General features: G+C 37.5%; 1 protein-coding gene across 1 annotated transcript; it reads right to left on the bottom strand.

Annotated features, from left to right (window-relative positions):
* Positions 1-634: 634 nt before the first annotated feature.
* On the bottom strand, positions 635-14,357 carry LOC109081045 (ribosome-binding protein 1-like). The gene is made up of 28 exons (XM_042749391.1): positions 14,234-14,357; positions 11,377-12,088; positions 11,117-11,265; positions 10,902-11,024; positions 10,204-10,356; positions 9,990-10,108; positions 9,529-9,682; positions 8,823-8,961; positions 8,498-8,649; positions 8,330-8,355; positions 8,138-8,245; positions 7,939-8,001; positions 7,795-7,855; positions 7,680-7,714; positions 7,510-7,597; positions 5,662-5,754; positions 5,387-5,479; positions 5,205-5,309; positions 5,036-5,125; positions 4,778-4,870; positions 4,629-4,700; positions 4,409-4,501; positions 3,652-3,735; positions 3,514-3,579; positions 3,121-3,204; positions 1,408-1,488; positions 1,180-1,323; positions 635-1,065 (listed from the first exon to the last, which is right to left on the bottom strand). The coding sequence occupies exons 2-28, from the start codon at positions 12,053-12,055 to the stop codon at positions 1,030-1,032; spliced, it is 3,183 nt and encodes a 1,060-aa protein (XP_042605325.1). The 5' UTR covers positions 12,056-12,088; positions 14,234-14,357; the 3' UTR covers positions 635-1,029.
* Between the last annotated feature and the right edge of the window lie 810 nt (positions 14,358-15,167).

Here is a 15,167-nt window from a genome sequence, read left to right as displayed (position 1 = left end):
TTTTAAAGCAAACAAATAATGCATCAACCTCAATTTATAGCTCAGTGCTCATGCACTCATGTTATTAAACATCTTGGTGTCCTATGAATATGAAATCTTGAAAAATATTTACTGCGGCCCTCAACAGGAACATACGTAATGAACCACATCAACCAAAAATAAATAAATAAATAAAAATAAGATCAGTAAATTACTTGAAATATTTTACTTAATCAAATGTGGTGTCAGTTTATGTTTATTTATATATATATATATATATATAATTACTTGAAATATTTTACTTAATCAAATGTGGTGTCAGTTTATATATATAATATATATTCATATCCTATCTGAATATATTTTCAATTATGTTGTTGACAACAGTTGTGCACATTCCTATTTTTGTAGTTTTTTTCTTTTTTTTGACAAATACAACTTTTAAAAAATATCATTTATTTGTAATAGAATAGTATGACAGAATAATAATTTAAATGTATTTTCTGTCACTTTTAATCAATTTAATGCAACCTTGTTAAAAAAGTATTAATTTCTTTAAAAACAATTGACTGACCCCAAAACTTTTCAACAGTAGCCAAAGTTTAAACTACTTGATAAATATAAACTACTTTATAAGAAAACACCAACCCACAAGTCAAAGTATATAGTTTATTATAATATAATCACATTTGTTACCAGCCAACTACAAAAGTGTAGTAGCTTGTGTTGCATTGCTGCATTATGAAATGTTCCTTCCTTTGACCCTCATGAGAACATGCAAACAAAGTTAAAAAGAGCGATTGCACAAGTGTCTTTCACTTGAGCACTGCTTTCTTTTAACACTGCGAGCGGTTTTGTGATAACTTTAGGAGATGTGTTCAGTCACCTCACGATGGCTCCGACAAAAGTAACAAATATATTGTTATGCTTCCTCACTTAACAAGCCTCACTTGCTAAAAACAGTCAGCATATTCGCTACAGTAGCAGAGAATACAAAAGTAAATAATGCATAAGAACAATTAAGGCACTTGGGTTGTCGGGTTTATTCTGTCAAACAGACGTCCCTTCTTTTGACTCTTCGGCTTCCTGTTTACAGAAATAAAAATATAAATGTCACTGATACATTCCATACAAAATTTATGCTTGGCAAAGATTGACAGCCCTACATTTGTGATTGTTTGGAACGTGTTTCTAATGTACCTTGCCGTGTAACGGTTCCTGCAGGTTCTTCACCGTCTCTTTCTCTTTGTCCAGCTCTTCTTGAGTGCTCTTCAGCAGCTGTTGAAGTTTAGTGGCTGCCTGGCCGAGGTCTCGTGTCAGCTTCTTCTCTTTCTCCAGTCTCTCCTGATACAGACACATACTGTTAGAGAGCAAAGATCCTGTATATGCTGGTTTGAACTTCAGATGGTGAAGATGTGTTGTAGGAACCTTAAGCTCTTCAGTTGGTCCTTCTCCAGCAGCTTTCAATTCTTCTAACTGAGCCTCGAGATCCCCGACACATTTCTGAGCCTGAGAGGAGAAACACAATTGTAAATAATGATCTACATATATTCTAAATAAAGGCTAATTAAAAAAATAAAAAAATAAAAAATAAATAAAATTATTTCTAAATAAAGGCTAATTATATAAAAAATTATATATATAAACACATTAATTACTCACCCTCATGTCGTTCCAAACACCTAAGACCTTCGTTCATCTTCAGAACACAAATTAAGATATTTTTGATGAAATCCGAGAGCTCTCTAACCCTCCATAGGCAGCAAGGATCCGAACACGATCAAGGTTCAGAAACGCATTTAGGAGATTGTTAAAATAATCCATGTGACAATCAGGGGTTCAACTGTAAATTTATGAAGCTACGAGAATACTTTTTGTGCGCAAAGAAAGCAAAAATAACTTAATTAAAAAAAATGTGTCTGCTACATGTCACCCTATAATGCCATTTTAGAGAATATCACATACATAAACAACGTGTGCTGTTCTGTGCCAGCTGCGCCATACAGATACTTTGTTTATGCTTTGATCTGAACATAAACAATATATCCGCTGTTTACGTTCAGTGGACACTCTCCAAAATGGCACTATAGGGTGACTGAGAGACGAATTGTTGAATAAAGTCGTTATTTTTGTTTTCTTTGAGCACAAAAAGTATTCTCGTAGCTTTGTAAAATTATGTTTGAACCCCTGATGTCACATGGATTAATTTAACGATGTCCTTGCTACGTTTCTGAGCCTTGATCGTATTAGGATCCTTGCTGTCTATGGAGGGTCAGAGAGCTCTTGGATTTCATCAGAAATATCTTAATTTATGTTCTGAGGATAAACAAAGGTCTTACAGGTTTGGGACGACATAAGGGTGAGTAATTAATGACAGAATTTTCATTTTTGGGTGAACAATCCCTTTAAATTTGATTAAAAACTAAATAAAATTCATATACTAAGATAAAATTAATGAAATGAAATAAAAACAAATACAATTATTCAAACCAAAATAAAAATGCAATTTATTAAATATTAACAAATGTATTAATTTTATATATTTTAATTTATTAAAATATTAATTTAAAATAATCAAATTACTTAAAACTCAAATAAAAAATTAAGTTATCTAATTTTAGTATCTAAATTCATTTTAAATTAAACAAATTAAATCAAAAAGAAAATCAATAAGAAAAAAATAACCTAAATTAGAGGCCATAATATTAATTGAAATGTAAAGTAAACAGTAAAAAAAGAAAAAAAAAAGAAAATTCAGTTAAATAAAAAAAAATACTGAAATAAAATACAAGTTAATTTAATACAAATTAGTTTATTTGAAATAGATCAAAATCAATTTTTAATTAAAATGAAATTATATATCAAAGAAAATCATTAAGAAAAGAAAAAAGAAAAACTTCAATTAGAGGCCATAATACTAACTGAAATTTTCAAAATAAACCCAAAATGAAATTAAATTAATCAAATTAAATTAAAACAAAAACTGATAATTTGATTTAAAATTTTATTAATTTTGGTCCTTTAGGCATTTTTATTGATTTGCTTTTTGTTTGTTTATTAGAGTCCTTAATATTAAATGGACTAGCTTTTATATTGTCATCCAGCATGAAGAGATACAAACAGCCCTCTAAAATGTGTCACCTGTTCATAGTTGCTTGCAACCTGCTGTCGAATGTCCTCTTCTGTCTGCAGTTCATTTGTTGCCTCCTCCAGCTGTGTTTTCACCTGTAAAGTTAGACATCGGTGAGTATCAGATGTAAGTTTGATTGCAGTTACAATACCCACACACACAGCAGGACACAACAGCATATACATGTACACGTGTGCATGTACTTTAACCGCTCAAGACAAAAAAAAAAAAAAAAAAACCATGCCAGAGAGCTGTTTTCAGGCCAGCCAGCAAATAATACATAAGACATACTACACCCTCCTTCACCAACAGGCTTTTATGAAAGACAAAGAACACAAGATACACAAAACACACACTGAGAAATGAAAACAGATGCAGTTAATACACGCACAAGCAGTACTGACCTGAGCTGACTGTGCACTCTCCTGTTTCTGTACTTGCAGAGTCACTTCCTGTAGCTCCTGCCTGACCTGTAACGCACAGCGGTCACTCAAAGTAGAAAGCCACGTGTGCAACCTTAGACAAACTGATGTTAAACTTACCAGCGAAAGTTCTGCTCTCTGTTGCTGAGCCTCCGCTTTGGCTGATACCAGCTGGACCTGAGTTTCTGATAGCAGTGCCGTCAGCTAAGAAGAATATAAAGAACGATAACCGAACCATGAAAAACAGCACCTTAAATAAGACTGAGACTTCTCAGTAAATACTTCTCAAATAATACTTATTTAAATTTAATTAAACATTAATATAATAAAAAAAAAAAAAAAAGAAATTAAATTCAGTTCAGAATAAAAAATAAAAGAAAATACAGAAAAAAAAACTAAAGTACAAACTCGTAATTAAAAAAAAAATAAAAAAATACTCCCAAATAAATCAGAATAAAATAAAATGAAATGAAAGAAATAAAATTGTTTATTAAATATAAAATCCCTTCAAAATAAACCAAGATCAGCCAAAATGGAATTAAATAATTAAAATGGTTTTAATTTTAACTGTTTCATTTAAAATTAAATCAACATCAATCAAGATCAATCAAAATTGAATTAAGTGTAAATAAAATTATACATAAAAAAAACTACAATAATTTAAAATAAAATGAAAAATCTAAATTGTGATAAAAAAAATTCTAATTAAATCCATATTACATTCTAATAGTTTAAAACAAAATCTGTTAAATGTACAACTAAAAAACATTCAAATAAATTTTTATTTCAAATTAAAATTAATCAAATACACTTCCCTTCAAACAGGGGGGCGGGGGGGTCAACACAAAAACCTTATTAAGTCAGTTAGTGGTTTTACCTGAGACATCTCTTCTGCATACGTTTGACTGATGGTTATGGACTCCAGTTGTTTCTCCAGCTGTGCTTCCAAAAGCATCACCTGCCTCTTCAGCTGCAGAGAACAGAGAAACCACAAATGTTGTAAGAAAGAAAACCCATTTGGTTTTAAAGCAACATGAGTCAGAAACCCGAAAACAAGTCCCCAAAACTGAAGAACAGTGCTAAATGTAGGCATGCACCTGATCCGTGTCCTGTCTTTCCACATTCATCTTCTCTATTGTTTCCTCTAGGACCTTCACCTGATCCAGGGCCTGTGGGAGATCCATATAACTTAAGCACAACCACTTGGATGTCACACAAATCCAGAATCAGTGTAGGATGTTCTTACCCCCTGTTTTTGCTGCTCAGCATCTGAAATCTTTGACTTCCACTCGAGCTCACCGTCCTCCACACTCTTCTGCAGAACTTTCAACATGCTCTCCTGTATAAAACAGCATTTACACACACACGCAAAAAAAATAACAAACAATATTATTACAATATTACAATAACAAATATACACACATATATTACGTACACAAAAATGTTTATTTTGGATGCGATTAATCATTGCCCAGCACTAGAAATGATGTGTGCGTCACTGTACCGTTTCACTGAGAGTTGATCTGTACTGTTCACACTCGGCCTGTAGTGACCTCTGGCTCTCCTCTGATACATCGAGCTTCTGCTGCAGATCCTGACACATATGAACATGAGACATGAGAAGAGGAAAAACCGTGGATTGCAGGTTTGTGTTCATAGAGAGAATATCTTACCGCCGATTCTGAGCTTGACACTGTGTGCTGCTGTTCTGCTGGACTCTGCTGACTGTGTGTCAGAGTCCTCTGTGCTTCATGTGTGAATGCTTCCAGCCAGTTTGACTACAAAACACGTATTCAAGTTAAATTACCCATACCTGCTCAAAAACTATTAAAAGTTATACTTTTATAATTCTAACCTGGTGTGTTTCTATGCTGATGTGAGGAAAGAGCTTCTGGAAGGCGTTTCTGGTGTCTGTCTGGAAAGAGCTCAGCTGCTGCTCAGTTTCACTCTACACACACACAAATTCCTTTGATCACTAAATGAAATTGAATAATGCCACAAGAAAGTGGTAGGTTTTTGCCAACTACAGCATTTTGTTGATAATGAACACCCCATTCTTCATGGTTTTTGTGTATTGTGTAGATATACAATTAAGTGTGTGTTTATCCTGTGAGAGTATATCAGGGTTACCTGTGCGGCCTTGGCTTGGCTCAGTCTTTCTTCACGCAGCCTCTCAGCAGCAGCCAGAGCCTCCACTGCAGCATAGTTCTTCTCACGCAGTTCCTGAACACACACCACAATTAGATGTGGATAGAGGTGTAATTTAGAGATGGATGGATTAAGGCAGTGTTCCCCAATCCTGGTCCTGTAGAACCCCCAACACTGCACATTTAGATGTCTCCCTATTCAAACACACCTGATTCAACTCATCAGCTCATTAGTGAAGAATCCAAGACCTTGAGACACCATTAGTGAGACACCAAAAATGTGCAGTGTTGGGGGTTCTCCAGGTCCAGGATTGGGAAACACTGGATTAAGGGATAGATAGACAGTTATATTTTGGTTAGATATGGACAGATCTGTAGAGCAGATGTGATGGGCATAGATAGATGAGTGAGTAGATATGGATGGACAGATGGGGTGAGTTGATGCAGACAGACAGGTGGTTAGATATGGCTGACAGAAAGATTTAGATGGATGAGACAAGGATGGGTTGAAATGGACAGGTTTGGTATATATAGATGGATGGATGAGAAAGAAAAGGTTTAGTAGATATGGATGGACAGGCTGGGTAGATATGGGCGGACAAATAGGTAGGTAAATATGGATGAACAAGTAGGTATATATAAACTAGTTGGGTAGATATGGTCAAACAGGCTGGGTAGATATGAACAGACCAATGAGTTGGGTAGATATGAACAGTAAGGTAGTTAGATATGAATGGAGAGGTAGTTATAGATGGAGTAGATACATTTAGATGGATGAACAGGTAGAAATGGATAGAGAAGTAGGTATATATAAACTCTCTGGGTAGATATGAATGGACTGGCTGGGTAGATATGGACAGAAACATAAGTAGGCAGATATGGATGGATGAGAAGCTATATATGAATGGGTTTGGTAGATATGGATGGATGGACAGCTGGGTAGATATGGAGGGACACAGGTTGGTAGATATGGATGAACAAGTAGGGACATATAAACTAGTTAGGTAGATATGGTCAAACAGGCTGGGTAGATATGAACAGACCAATGAGTTGGGTAGATATGAACAGTAAGGTAGTTAGATATGAATGGAGAGGTAGTTATAGATGGAGTAGGTACATTTAGATGGATGAATAGGTAGAAATGGATAGATAAGTAGGTATATATAAACTGTCTGGGTAGATATGAATGGACTGGCTGGGTAGATATGGACGGACACAAAAGTAGGCAGATATGGATGATGAGAAGATATATATGAATGGGTTTGGTAGATATGGATGGATGGACAGCTGGGTAGATATGGAGAGACACAGGTTGGTAGATATGGATATACATGTAGGTACATCCTACTAATTGGGTAGCTATGGACAAACTGACAAGTTGGGTAGATATGAAAAGGTAGATTTACATAGACTAGTAGGGATATAAACAGTTTGGGTAGATATGAATGGACACATAGGCAGGTGTGGATGGATGAGTAGGTTTATATAGATGTACTAGGTAGATATGTTCAGACAGGCTGGATAGATAAGGACTGACAGGTTTGGTAGATATAAACAGCAAAGTAATTGTATGGACAGGTACATATAAATGGACAAGTGGGTAGGTAGAAATGGATAGCAAATAGGTATATGGGAAATGAATGGGTAGATATGGATGCATAGGTAGGGTAGATTTGGTCAGACAGACTGGTTAGATATGGACAGAGGTAGGCATGGACCAATGAGTTGGGTAGATATGACAAGAAAGGTAATTAGATGTGAATGGATAGGCAGGCAGATATGGACAAGTTGGTTAAGTATGGATGGAAGGGTAGAGTAGAGATGGACTCACATTGCTCTTGGCCTTGACTCTCTCCATCTCTTCTTTAAGCTGTTGAAGTTCCTCCTCCAGTGAGATCATGCGCGCATCCTTCTCCAGACTGACAGCGCAAAACCAAATGTCATTATCAAAACCAAATTTGGTTATAGTAGAAATAATTTGGAGGAAGTAGCATTGCTTACTTCTCAAATGGCGGCTCTGCTTCAGCTCTATCAGCCTGTTGATATACAATTATAAATCAATTAACATGTATTACACACATGCAAATATTATTCATTTATTAAATGCTCCACTCACACTTTCCATCTTTTCCAGCTGGGTCTGTAGGGATGCCACCAAATCCTCTTTTTCTTTTAGACTGAGGGATAAAAAGGAAAAAAATAAATAAATCCAAATTGTCCACAAAATATACTAAAAGAAAGCATCAGCTGTATTGTGTACCTAGTTTTAAGTTGGTCGATCTCTGCGGTGTATTCCCTCCGTTCAGTGTCGGCCACATTTACCCTGAAAAACAGGTCCATGCTTGGATCAGAGACTTGAGAAATTCATATACACATATACTTGAAATTCTAGTAACAACAGATGCGATTAATTCCATCTTAATTTGAAGATTAATTAAATTCAACATCAAAGACCATACCTATTCTGAGTTTCCTCAGCCTGAGTTCTCTTTACTGTGTCAAGCTCCTCCTTCAGCTGATTAAACTCCACCTCCAGTGATGTCAGCTGGTCCTCCCTCTCTTTCAGACTGCAAACAAATACATCAAAATACTCATGTGTTACCATTAACTTAGTGATTCAATCATATGAATCCAAACAGAGTTCACATTACCTGTTCCTCAACTGTTCAACCTCCTTCTGTACAGAATCAAAACAGAGATAAGAATGGTATTATTTTTCATTCCGAAAGTTATATACAGTACAGTATCTGATATTAACCTAGTGTTGGTGCATTGCAAAAGGTAACCGTATCAGAGAGTGTCAAATAGCCTATTTGTACCTGGATCTCAGCCTGTGCTGTTGCTTCCGTCTCCACAGAGGGCTTTTCCTCAGTAACCGTTGTTGTCTGAGACAGCTGTGCTCTCAATATTTCCAGCTCTTCACATCTGTCTTTCAGCTCTGTCTCTGTGGCACGCATTCGCTCCTGGAGTTCTGTAAACAGAAGTAATTTCCGCCTTGAAGTTACAAAAACATAAAATGCTACAAATAGGATACGACTACTTTAATGTCTTCTACAACTCACTGTTTCCATCTGGGAACTGAGCCAAAGGAACACTCATATTCAAATCAAATGAAAGAAGATGTGTGTGTTTGTGTGTACTGACCAGTGAGAGTCTTGGCTTGCTCTTTTGCTTCGTCTACTTGAGCCTGAAAAATGGTGCTGCCGTGCTGAGCCTCACGGAGTTCCTCACTGATGCGATCCAACTTCTTCTGCAGAGCCTGCTCTGCTTCCACATGGGATGCCTAAACACAGACATAGAGGGTAGTCAAAGGAATGGTTCACCTCAAAGCAGTCATACAATACTTTGTTTAAAAGGCCAAAATTTAAGTTAAATCTAAAGCTACTGTACAACCTCATTTGGAATGTAGTGCTTTTTTGTCCTTTGTGGAACCTGACAGTCACTGTTCATAATCTACTTTCATTGTATATGATAATGCAAGTCATGTTGATTTGAACCAACAAACTGTAAATTATAACAGATTCAATTTTAGTAAACTATCATTTAATATCAAAGAATGTATCATTACTAAACATTCAACATGGGAGTTTTAACCACAGGGGTTTACATTTCATACATAGCTAAGCTAAGAAAAAAAGAAACCCCTAAAAAAAATACCCACCCACACACAGATAAACACAAACAGACAAAATGTCCTGAGAGAATTGCAAGGCACCAGAAAGACAGACAGGCATTGCTTTTAAAGGTTGGATACATGGTGAAATTTCTTCCCAGAATTATCATGGTACAAAGACCACAACCACCTCAAAGAGATGAAATAACAGGAAAGAGGTCAGGGGTCAGGGCTTACTTTTGTTTGTACTAACTGTTCTTCGGCAGCCGCCATCTTGGTTTCCAGAGACTTCCTGCGCTCTTCTTCAGCATGCTGAGCGGCCGTGCGTTCTTTCAGCTCTCGGATGAGACGCACACAGTCCCGACGCAACTTTGCCAACTCTGCATTTTGCCTGTGTGCGTGAAAAACCATTTTTGCATTTAAGAAATGGTTAGATAAGACACTTTATACCTAGAGGCATGTTAAATGTTAGTTTGGGGTGTATTTCCAATTCAAAGAAACCCATGCTCAGGTCTCTGGTCCCTAGATATGGCTCTTTCTGTTCAGGTTATTGAATTTTCCCCACCCAGTTTGGCATCCACCAGTCGAAATTGTTAGTATACCTTCTTCGTGTCCATAGGGGAGTAGAAAGAGTTCCTCCAAAGTTTTCACTTCATTGGTTACAATGCAATGTTATAATGGGTCTTCATGTCCAATACCTGCTTTCTGCTTGGCTAGTGGCTTGGTTGAGTGCATCTCGGAGAATAGAGTTCTCCTGTTGCAGACGGGCCAGCTGAGCATTGGGTCCATTCTCTAACTGTTCTTGCAGGCTTTGGATCTGTGGCCACACACACAACCAAAACATTCAATAACCTGCCAACATACCCAACATAGTGAGAAGAAAAGTGTAAGAGGCTGGTGACCTCTTCTGACCTTGCTGTTGAGCTGTTGTGTCTCCTTGACATGCTCCTGGTAGGAAGCCTGCATACGAGCCTGAAGAGCTGCAATCTCCTGGCCACGGGAGCTCAGCTCAGAGCTCATACGGGTCTCTACGGATGTCATCTTGCTCTTTGTGGAACTCAGCTCCTAATAGCCAGAGCAATGAGAGTTGGAGATACAGTTAACCAGCCAGACCCTCAAGGTTAATGTCAAATTAGCAAATAGGACATGTTCTTGATCAATGTCATTTGTGGTCCTAGGACAACATTCCTATCAACCAATCAGATTTTCGAAATAGGGAGGGGATAGAGTCAGAATTAAGGCCTTACAGTTGAGGATAGGGTAATCACAACCAATCATATCTCATAATCATATCTGTTTTTAAAGTAGTTATGGTTATGGTACAGGAATACTGTTACGACTAGAGTTTGACAGGAACATTGCTCCATCCATCCATCTTCCAGAACGCTAGTCCTTTGTAGGGTTGTGGGGATGCCAGAGCCTGTCTCATAATCTCAAGCATCCTAGGCAGGGAAACACCTTGGATGGATAGCCAATCCATCATAGAAGATTGCACCAGGACCAACAACATTTTTTTTTCAACAGTTACTCAAGACCCTGCTCTGAAGCTTAATCTTGAGTAGAAACTAGTTTGAACCTCTTTTTTTTAACTGCACGCTGGCAGGTGTCACCTTGGTAAGCTCTTTGACACGGGTCTTGGCTGCAGCTATGTTGCCCTGCTCAGCGGTCAGCTGCTTTTCCTTCTCCTCCAGCTGCTTCTTCAGTGCTGCCAATGGGTCACCCTTCTGAGATGCCTGCAAATAAGAATGAAAGAGATGTGTGTGCTAACAAAAAGAGACAAGTATTAGGGGTTTGAAGAGGGGTTGATCAGATGTAGATTTTTTACCAGTTGCCAGGAGTCCTTCCCTGCCTTCTTGCTGATGATCTCAAAGAGTTTCTGGGTCTCGGACTCGCTGAACGATGCACTATTGAGACTGGAGACCAGATTTTTATATGCTGATGGCTGGGGGACATTGACCGTTTCCACAGAAGCGACTTAAAAGAAATTCAAAATTAGGATAGATTGATGAGGGTATTGCAAAGAGTGCAAGTTTGAGCATCTACTATTACAGCTGTCCTAGATGTCTATGTCCAAAGGATACTCACCTGGCTCAGCTTTCTTCTTAGACTTCTTCTTGGTCGGAGCTTCAGTTTTGGGTTCTTCAGTTTTAGGGGGAACAGCAACCTCAGGGGCGACTGCTGCTTTCACCGCCACCTCTGCAACCACTGGCTCCACCTTAACTACAACTTCTGGGACCTCCACAGGTTTGACGGGGGCCAGTTCCACCTTGGCCACCTTCTTCTTTTTCTTCTCCTTCAGGGCAGGAGCAAGTGGGGCCACCACAGCACTTACAGTGGGAGGGACAGGACACTCAGCAATCTTAGGAGCTGGTTCAGGTACAACAGGCTTGGGTTTAACTTCAGGTTCAGGCTTGGGAACAGGCACAGGTTCAGGTTGGGGTTCTGGTTCAACTTGGGGTACTGCTTTGGGCTCACTGTTCTCAACCACAGGTTCAAGGATAGGCTCAGGCTCAAGTTCTGGAAGGTTCCCATTTGGCTTCTCCTCCTTCTTCTTGGCCTTGTTTTTCTTTTCAGATGCCTTTTTCTTCTTGTCAGAGCGCTGGGGTTGAATCTTGCCCGAGTCTTCCCGCTGTTTGGCCAGGGCTTCCTCATAAGAGGTCTCCTTCATTGAAAAAGTTGACACAAGTGTAATGCCAATGGCAGAGAACACCATGAAGCCACCGAACACCACAATTCCCAGAGTTTGAGGGTCGTACACATCCATCTTTGCTCAGTCCCGTCCTTCCTAATCCTGATCCTACAAATATGTAAATAAGGACTATTTAATGTTAGGGACTTTTTAATGTTAACAACAACATCCTAGCATTTCATACAAGTGCCAAGAACCATTTTACACAAGAACTTCTTGTTTTTTGGAAGACATAAAAAGCAATGCTAAAATGTATCCTAACATTTACACTCAGATAAATGCCCCAATCATTAATTTATGTCCAGCTGAAGATATCTTTAATAAATACATAATATTCTTCATGAATTATTTAGAATATTTTCACACGAAAGATACATAAAAGTTTTGTTACACTGGCCTTTTGGACTTGATACTGCCACCTACATGTATGGATGCAGCATCAAGAAAAAGCAAAAGCTTTCAGTTACTGACAAAAATATCCTATAAGCATATTTGTCCACTACAAGACAAAAATTTCTGCTTGGCTGTGTGTTATTCATTTGGCTGGACATGTATTCAGCTTACATGTTTACATGAAAAACAAAAAAGAAGACTAATAATTAAGGAACTATACAAAAACCACATGGTTGCGCAGTGTTGAGTGAATGGCTGTAAAAAATGATGCCTTGCCCTTGAGACGATGTGAAAAATCTCTTCCTCTTGCAAATTTTGAGAAAAGTTCTTTTCACTTAAGCCAGCAACTCCATAACTTTTGCCCACTAGTTCAGGTTATACAACAAGCAACCGAGACTACACTCCTCAACACTCTCTCTTACACAGAAAGGCATACATTCAGTTTCCAGGGGACATGTCTGTGTGCAGCAGACCACAATAACCTTCCCCCAACCTCACGTTTGCACTAGCCAGTGCAACTCTTGCCTGGAATTTCTATAGAGGGGGTCTCTAAATGTCTCCCTCAGGCACTCAGGTAAGGGGGAAAGCTGACTGGGCTTAAAGGGAATACTCTTTACAGCATATAACTTAACATAAGCATTATAATTTATAAACTTCTTTCATTTTAATAGCCTTAAGGAATGCATACAAAAGGCCCTGTGGTAGAACTATAGCACAGTGTTGATATCAGATGGTGTTGAACAATTACCATGGTATTCATAAGGTACTTCAAAGAACACCATAGTATTAACATGGTGCATGTCCAAAAAAAAAAAAAAAAAAAAAAAAAAAAAGGTCATGCTACTGGTTTGTTAGTGAACACTTGTGAAATGTGATCATCTCAGATCTAGCTGTGCTAAAAATATAGAAAACTGTATTAACACATCAAACTTTTTTTTTCTTTTTTTCCCTCTCAATTACAAAACCATATTTTCCTGCAAATATTTTCCTGAAATGAACACAATTATGGATACACATGTGACAACCAGCAGAGAGAGGACTTGGCAGACAGGAAATGCAGAGTTCCTATATGCAGGACACATACTCCACATCTGAATGAAAGGGGGCTGCTTTCCTATGCCGGACATTAACCCTTTCAGGAACATTGCTGACGTTACATAATAACTTCCAAAGGAATTCCAGCTCTTCTGCTCTTTCTTTTTAAAACTTATTAAACAAAGTAGGGCTAATATCCCCCAATTTTAACTTAACTATTTCTTTGGTTTGATACAATCTTCTTTCTTTTCTTTTTTTTAACCCTCTCTGCCACTTAAGCCTCACTGATCAAAGGAGAATATTAAATACATTTTCATGAAGAATAGAATGAAAGGCAATAGGAAACTTTGTAAAAAGTAAACATGCATTTTGGATTATTAAGTGTTAAAAGGTTAAAGTCTAAAAATAGAAAGGCAATAGGAAACTTTGTAAAAAGTAAACATGCATTTTGGATTATTAAGTGTTAAAAGGTTAAAGTTTTAGGAAACTTTGTAAAAAGTAAACATGCATTTTGGCTTATTAAGTGTTAAAAGGTTAAAGTCTAACTGTAGGTACTCAAAAGGGTACAAAGCCAGTAAGCAAAGCAAGACATAAAAAGAAAGTCTGAATCTATAAAGTAAATGAAAACATACTCTCGCGCAGAAGAAACCCGCTTTGGATCATTTCAAACTACTTAGGAATGCAAATTATTTTAAAACACAACTAACCTAAAACAAGGATAATTTCAACAACACCATCAGTCAGACTGACAAACTTTAGCCAGAGAACATAACAACTGCTTTAGTGGTGAAAAAACACACAAGAGTGATAAAAGCGTGCGCTTACCTGCGGTCAAACTCACAGTGATAAAGAATCGCCGCTGACTTTTGGAGTCGTGGCACTTTTTGCGAGTTGGCACAGCGCCCACCTGTGAAGGCGGTACGCGAACTCATGCTAACATCTGATTGGATAAACGCCTGTCAATCAACACTCTTTAAACCAACCGCGTCACGCGTAGTATCCAAAAGCATGCGGTGGGAAGCGCTGAGGACTGTGTGAGTATTCGGTGAGATCTAGAATGATGAAAGTACTTGAAATATACACAAAAAATATCGTATGTAATACTTTAAAAGCATTATTTAAACATTAAAGACACACATTTTCTAATATTACCCTTAAAACAGTATGGTATCATACGGAAACATCAGTAATGCTAAGGTAGTGTGATGTTTCAGGAAGACTGGGCTAGTTATCACACTTTTTTTTTTTAATTTTACCCCCATTTAATACTCCACTATAGGCACAATTATCAAAACCACATGTTCATCATCATTCATGTATGTAGCACAAATGGAGCGAAAGTATTACTTAGGGTCGTTTGTTGATTAAATGCTTGCCATAGCAAAAAAATAACACTATTATTTGAGTTAAGGTGCAAGAAAGCATTTACTGTCAGCCTTGACTAAACAAGACAAGAAGGGGAGATATGTGGGAAGTGTGCTAGCTAGCCTAGCTATTGCAAAACCCATTATCTTTCCCCTATCAGCCTGAATAAAGCTTAAATAGCAATATGTTTCTCTCAAATGTGTGTAGGTGATGCAACTATTAGCTCTGGAAAGAGTTCCAGTAATCTGAGATAACTGCAGTTTACACTGAGGGCAAAGAAATGTTTACAAAATCAGTAGTTCACAATATGTAGTGCTAGAGTTTGTTAAGATGTAGGTTGTACTGTATGTGTATTGGAAGGCCTTAAAAAAGAAATATCTGACTGAAAAAAGTG

Source organism: Cyprinus carpio, chromosome B22 (assembly GCF_018340385.1).
Source record: "Cyprinus carpio isolate SPL01 chromosome B22, ASM1834038v1, whole genome shotgun sequence".
Lineage (NCBI taxonomy): Eukaryota > Metazoa > Chordata > Actinopteri > Cypriniformes > Cyprinidae > Cyprinus > Cyprinus carpio.
The sequence above is the reverse complement of the archived record's forward strand: the minus strand, read 5'-3'. Positions and strand labels throughout refer to the sequence as shown.